The sequence below is a fragment of the Cannabis sativa genome, chromosome 4 (assembly GCF_029168945.1).
Source record: "Cannabis sativa cultivar Pink pepper isolate KNU-18-1 chromosome 4, ASM2916894v1, whole genome shotgun sequence".
Classification (NCBI taxonomy): Eukaryota; Viridiplantae; Streptophyta; class Magnoliopsida; order Rosales; family Cannabaceae; genus Cannabis; species Cannabis sativa.
The window spans coordinates 70,757,558-70,764,821 of NC_083604.1; the positions used below are offsets into that span (position 1 = coordinate 70,757,558).

At 34.4% G+C, this 7,264-nt stretch overlaps 1 protein-coding gene across 1 annotated transcript; it reads right to left on the reverse strand.

The window, feature by feature from the left end:
• Positions 1-4,764: 4,764 nt before the first annotated feature.
• LOC115714065 (large ribosomal subunit protein eL19y) lies at positions 4,765-6,636 on the reverse strand. The gene is made up of 5 exons (XM_030642598.2): positions 6,308-6,636; positions 5,713-5,835; positions 5,309-5,622; positions 5,061-5,113; positions 4,765-4,976 (listed from the first exon to the last, which is right to left on the reverse strand). Exons 1-5 carry the CDS (start codon positions 6,417-6,419, stop codon positions 4,952-4,954), a joined length of 627 nt encoding a protein of 208 aa, XP_030498458.1. The 5' UTR covers positions 6,420-6,636; the 3' UTR covers positions 4,765-4,951.
• Positions 6,637-7,264: the final 628 nt, after the last annotated feature.

Sequence of the window (7,264 nt, forward strand, 5' to 3'; positions counted from 1 at the left end):
ATAATAATCTATTTTAGTTATTAAATAATTAGTTTTGGCATTTAAATGGTTAGAATTGAAAAAAATGGCATTTTGGAGAAAATAGAAATAAAATTATGGAAACTACAAAACCCATGTGAGGCCCATTCACACCATGGCCGGCCACATGTTGTGTGTTTCCCAATTATTATTTTCATTTTATAATGCCAAAATAATTACTAACCTAAACCTAGCAGCTATTTATAATAGGAAAGTGGTGGATCACACCAAATAAGGCAGTTAATCAATTACTCTGTAAAAGAGGAAACTGTTTATTTTAGAAAGTTGAGCTTCCCTTTTCCCTATATATAGCAGCCCTCCTCTCTTCCTCTTGCATGTATCATTCACACACGAAATCAAGAGAGAAAAGAGAGAGAGAATTCGAAATCCATTGTGAGAGAGAAGTGCCCACACACAGTAAACAGTACCTCAATCATAGATTGGAAGACTGTGAAGGATCACATCCATCTGAAGGACATTCGGGCTCAGATCTTGATTATACTCTGCGACAGACAGGAATCAAGGGTTAGAGATCTGAGTGGAAGGAGACATATTTTTCCGCTGCCATCACTGTAAGGTTTCTTAACTTTTTATGTGTTTTTGTTTATCGTTTTAGAAGTTTATATTTAGGTTGTTAAATCAACATACTTGTGAGTAGATCTAAGATCCTGGTAAAATTAATTCCAACAGTAGGATAGCAGTTACTCAACCTTACTTAGTAGAAAGTTAAATATCATGGGGTTATATCCCATGTTTTAGGTATATTCAAATGTATGTGAGAGAGGAAAATATGAATAATCACCTATATTCAAAATACAAATAAATAAACGAGCTATGACTTAGTGTACTCAAGCAAAGCACAATTGCGATATTCTCGGAGTTGTGTATCTCGAGCAAATTAAGGTTGTTCTATCTTCTAAATGAAAGGTTATCTCGCGAACATATATGTTTATGCCTTCTTCGAGGTGATGAGAAGAATTTCTTTATTAGATCATCCTGAGCAATTCTTTTCCTGGTCTTCTGTTGCTATATTTTTAAACACTACGCAAGTATACGCAATCAAGTAGTAAATCTCACACAGGTGAGGTCGATCCCACAGGGAATTGGATTAAGTACTACTAAATTATACTTATGATTCTATTCGGTAAATCAAAAGCAATTATGATTTAAAAACAGTAAAATATGAAAGAAATTCAGAAAACTTAATAACACAATTTAAAGTTAAGCAAGATGAGACAATAGGGAGGAGAATCCTGTTGTTGTTTACCCAAATTGTTAATGATTAATTACTATCCTATTCTTGGAGTGAATGACAGATTATGAAACAACCTAGCTCCTTTCAGATCTTCTAGATTCTAAATCACATGTTATCTAATTAATTCCTTAATTAAACTAACATGAAATCAGCATTAAGCAATAATCTACTCGTCACATAAGTCATGTAAATACTTTCGTTTCACATAGAACATCGATTATCTTAATTTTAGCATTCTCAATTCTCACTTTTCAGATTTTGAATTGAGATCATAGAACATGCACAAGGTGATCAATCTTAAACATGAAATTAAACACAAACTAAGATAATTTCACACACAAGGATTGAGGAATGGTAATTAAACATTAACTAGGCAAAACATTAAACAACAATCATCATCCTCCCTAAATGGGAAATTTAGTTCAGAAACAAATCCATAACCATTCCTATGACAATATTCAACATAAATAAATTAAAGAGGAATAAAGAAAAGAACTGTTGGAGGATGAATTCTGGATCTTCACTTGAATCTCTATGCTCTTCCTGCCGCTCTCAGCTGTGTTTTAGGGTTCCAAATCGCTCTCCCTGACTTCCAATCGCAGTTTTCTATTTATAATTGAAATTTAGGGTTCGATGGACGAAAATGCCCCTGGTCCGTACGGGATCTCGCCGCGGCCAAGCTTCCTCTCGCCGCGGCGAGAATGTGCCAAATTTAGGCACTCTCTGTATCTCGAAACTCGCCGCGGCGAGCCTCTTCATCGCCGCGGCCAGATATGCAAAAACTCAAAAATTAAGTTTTTCTTCGGCTCAGCACGTCTTTTAATGAATTTCTGCACCCGAGACCTCTTTTACTCCAAAGAACCTGAAAACATAGAAAACAAGCGTAATTCCGTCCCAACACAGCTAAAAATGCACATAAATTGGATCCAAAACATAGGCTAAAAATAGCCTAACATCTTCCTAGCTAGTCGGTTAAATTAAGTCTTGACATAATTCTACCAATGTTTCTTGAAACGTATGTTAGGGATAACATTGTTGTGCTTAATTTCGTTTTATCATTTCATTATCCGACTAACTGACTCTTATTATTTATAAGTCATTAATTATTTTTTACACGTGTTGTGTAACTATATCTTTTCATTTATTGGTCAAAAAATAGGTATAAAAATTGCTCCCTCAAAAGTACTTCTAGTCTCAGAGGAATTTTTTGAAGTCTCTCCTTGAAAATTTTACTCTAAATACACGTTATTTGGAATTTCATATTACCAAGAAAATTTAAATAGTCGTCGTATCAGTCCTTTCAACTGCCCTCATAAGTTAATAACCGTAGATCTTTAATTAGTACGATTAAATAGTTCTTGCAAGTTTTCCCATCTCTCATATAAGTTAAAACATTTCTTCCTCATTACTCTCACTTTTCACCATTTTAGCATAAAGACCAAAGAGCACCAAAACTCTCTACTTCTTCTCTTTGTGTCTACGCCTTCATTATTTTTCCAATATTTATTTGTTATCACCACCATTTTTTAAGGAAAAGAGCCTGATATATACTAGACCTTTGGTGCAGTCAATTTCCTGCGAGATACTCTTCAGTGTCGACTTCAAATTCCAAAACCAGTAAGTCTTCTTTTCCGACTATGTACTTTTACTGATTTTTTGGATTTTTTATTTGTGCTTTTTCTTTAATTGATGTTTTAGTGTAAAGACCTCTTAACTGTTATTTAGAATTAGTAGATAATTAGGGTTTAATTATAAAACTAGAATATTAATTAGAATTTATCATTTCATGAAGATTTATTTGAATTCAAGGTGTATTATTTATGCGATATATAGAATTTTATATTTTTGCATATTTTGTGTCTGACAATATTGGAACGCGACGTTTTGCTATTAGAATCACATTTAGTATTTTTAGTAGTAGTGGGGCAACCTAGTTAGACATTGAGAATGTCGGGAATACCCGAAGTTTTTGAAATGACTATTTTACCCCTATATCACTTTACTAGTTAAGCGTTTTGGAGAAGAGTATTTTTGTCATTTTTGTCTTGGGTGAGGTGGCTGATCTTTAGTATGGCATTTGGCCACTATGTGAGTAATGACTTTGGTTTATCATTTATTTTTATGAATTTTAGAAAATAGAAAGAAATAAGAAAAATCAAGAGAAACCATTTGTTTCTCTCTCTTTTTCGAACCCCCAAGGAATCAACAACAATTGGGATTTTTTTGCTGCAAATCAGAGTAATTAGCAAGGTTTTAGTGATCTAATTCAAGGTATAACCCCTCTTAGCTCTTCTCTTTGATTATCTTATGTTTATAGTTAAGTTCAAGCATGTTTTCCTAGAGTTAGGGTTATGTGATTGTAAGTAGTGTTTGTATTTATATTCTGAAGTTAAATTATGGATAATTAGGATAATTTGAGCTAGATTTGTGGGTTGTGGTGTTGTTTGAGCAAGTTTTGAGTTTAAGAACTCAAGCTTTGCTATTTAATGGTGGTTTTTTATTCTGGATGTGTTGGATGCTCTAATGCATGGATTATGTTCATTGTGGTGTAATTAGCAGGTCTGGAAGGTTTGGTGTGATTTGGGGTCGATTTGAAGTTGTGGTGTGGTTTTGTGTGTTTTCCTCTAATCTAGTGTCCAAGGTTGTTGAGTCCTTATTTTTATTTCTTAATGTTTCTCTCCTACCAAGATTGTCGATTTCTCTGATAGAGGTAGACAATTTTCAATTGGTTATGAAGATTAAACATAAATGGGAAAATGGCTCCTCTTATCTAGTGTCCAAAGTTGTTGAGTCCTTATTTTTATTTCCTAATGTTTCTCTCTATCATGTACCAAGGAATGAAAATGTTTTGGCACACAATTTACAAGTGGTTCATTAGGTAAGAATTTGGTTTGGAGTACAAATTCTCCATTCTAGTCTTATGTAATAGTAGCTCTGTACTTTATTGTTTTACTTTTATTTTATTTATTTTTTTTTTTTTTGATGAGATTTTATTGTTATAATTATATCAATTAAAGTTACAGTTATTCCTAAAAAAATGTGAGAAGTTGAAGAAGTACGCCTGAATCTACCGCTACAATCTCCATAGTTTAAAAGATGACATTACTAAGTGGCCAATTTATCCATTTCACATTAGACGGTTTTCTTATATTAGGGAAAGGGATTCGAATTTGGCAACACTAAAACTAGTTTCAGAAAAACAAAAAAACCAATATCTCAGAAACAAAACAGAAAATGACTTGACGTGTAATATCACAATTGAATTACGACCATAAACAAGAAACTTGTCATGTTAATCTTTCCCTTAAAAACTAAAACATTTGCTAGTCAGTATAGGATGATTGAGTTAGTCTAGGTTCCCTCTACTCACAGAATCGTCCCCCAAAGTCACAACTGAGGAAGTTATCATTCAACTACTAGTAAATAAAATCCCAAAACCAAAGTAGTTCTACCTACCTCATTAGACAATGGTTATTAATTCTATATAGGTCTCAATAAACAAATGAAGAATCCATATAATTCTTAAAATATCAAGAACACATAATCCAGCAAATGGGAGAACAAAAACAAAATTACCAGACCTCATTAAGTTTAATGGTTTACATGAAAATAAACTAGTAAATAAAAAGAAAACTTCTACTGACAAAATTCAAGGGCGTTTTGGGTGACTTTCACTAATCACTTCTTGGTTTTCTTGGAAACCCTACAAAAATCGAAAGTAAAAGACCATTGTTAGCTTGGCACCAAAATAGATAATATAACCAAATTCATATCCAAGAAAACTTACTCTGTTTGTTGGGGTGCAGGTGTGGGTGCAGCAGGTGCCTTTTCTCCAGGTCCCTGTCGAATCCAACACAAATTTTGAATCAATAAGGTCAAGAGTTAGAACACAAACAATAAGGTCCTAATGTTAATTTCATTAACAAGCAGCAATACAGCAATTACTACTCCTGTATACAGAGCCAATAGGAGCATCAAAATCAAGTTGATGAAACATTAACAATAACTAGTAATTGGTTTTCAAAATTGGGGTACCTGTGCAAACCGCTCCTCACGACGGGCAAGCTTTCTCTCCCTGCTTGCCTTGTTCTTAGCACGCTTAGCCTCAAATTGGTCAGACAAAGTCTTTTCTCTGGCCTTCTCAGCCTTAGATTTGTGAATACTCTCCATGAGCACTCTCTTGTTCTTAAAGACATTACCCTTAACCTTCATGTACATGTCATGGTACATGTGCTTGTCAATTTTCTTCGACTCACGGTACTTGCGAAGCAAACGCCTAAGTACACGCATTCTCCTCATCCATAGGATTTTAGTGGGGAGCCTAGCCTCTCTGGTACCCTTACGCTTACCTAGAAACAATCAATAAGCAAATTATAAACTTCTCAAAAAGTTGCTCAACTTAAATTAATGCAGGAAACAAAGGACAGAATAAACCATACCATATCCAGAATGACGACCCTTCCTCTTGGCCTCCTTCATTCTGCGAGCGCGAGATCGAGAGTGAATATTGGTTGGCTTCCTAAGAATGAAACCATCCTTAACAAGCTTCCTAACATTTTGCCCTGTCAAAATGGTAGTCAAAAAGGTTTAACCACAGAAACCAAAATTGCTACATGCATCTTCAATCAACAAAGGAAAGACCCTAAAATTTAAAACTTAAATCATTATGTTAAAAACACATTAGACCATCACTAACCCTAATGAAACTACCAATGTCGAATTATATCAGAAACATGATACAACATCACAAAATGAAAATAAAAGGGCAAAGTCTCTGGTTCAAATTAATCATCAGTGAATCAAATCTAAGAACCAAGTGAAAACATAAATCTCTCATCTCAGAACATTAAGCAATATACACCAAAATGCTCAATATTACTCCCTAAATGATTCTCCTACAAAAGAAACTAAATTAGCTAAACAAGTACTCCATAAAAACTGGATTCAACACAATCCGGATCCAAATGAAGATATAACAAAAACCCAAGCCACCAAAAGGACTAACAGTTATGGAAATGAAAGAGAGGTACTCACTGGAGTTGGCCATGGAGATTTCGCTGACTTCATTAGGGTCGAGCCAGACCTTCTTCTTGCCACACTTGAGGACGCTAGCGGAAAGCCGCTTCTGCAGCTTCAAGGACACCATTGATACGCTTCTCTGTGTCCTCTTTCTACTCTCTCCGTTTATCGGCAACTGGAGATATTAGAGATTATATACTAGGGGTATTGAGCTAAGAGTTAGGGTTTTGAGCGAGTGATTGAGTCACTGAGTCGACGAACGAGTTTGCCGTGGCCCATACTATTGTGGGGCTTTTCGGCCTTCACTACCTTTTAAAGCCCAATTTATATAAACTACATTGATAAGGGTAAATGCCAACAAAAGAACATGCTACTCACAAATAGGCAACTCAAGCCACCAAGTTTTAGCATGTTCCATGGTATGAGCAAGTTTAGCAATTTTGAACTAAATCATTTAATCAATTTCAAAAAAAAAAAAAAAAATCATTAAATTTCTTCTTTTAACATATATAAATATCCTCAAGAAAAAAGTGTTAGTAGCTCCCTTTTATTAAACGGATAAGATTTGGTAGTGATAAAATTTTACGAAAAATATATAATAATATTAATAGCTATAGTTAAATGGATAAAATTACTATTTGTTTAATGGAAATCCCATATCTGACTAATAGTTACAATTCAAGAGAAATATTTTACAATTTAGAGATCATAATTTTGTTAACCAAATTTCAAAAGTTTTTTTTAAAAGAAAAAGGCGTTAATATTAATTGTTGCCCCTGATTTTGCCCAATATACGTGGACCAACCAGACAGGACACGTGGATCAAGCAACTTATAATTCAGAATATTTGCTAAGTCTTTATGCCATAAGGCAGCGTCCGGGACATAGCTCCCGGAGAAGACATATGGAACCCCATATGCTCTCGGAAGCTCGAGTAACGCTAAGGCATCTCCGCGGGGTGTCAGGTTTCTC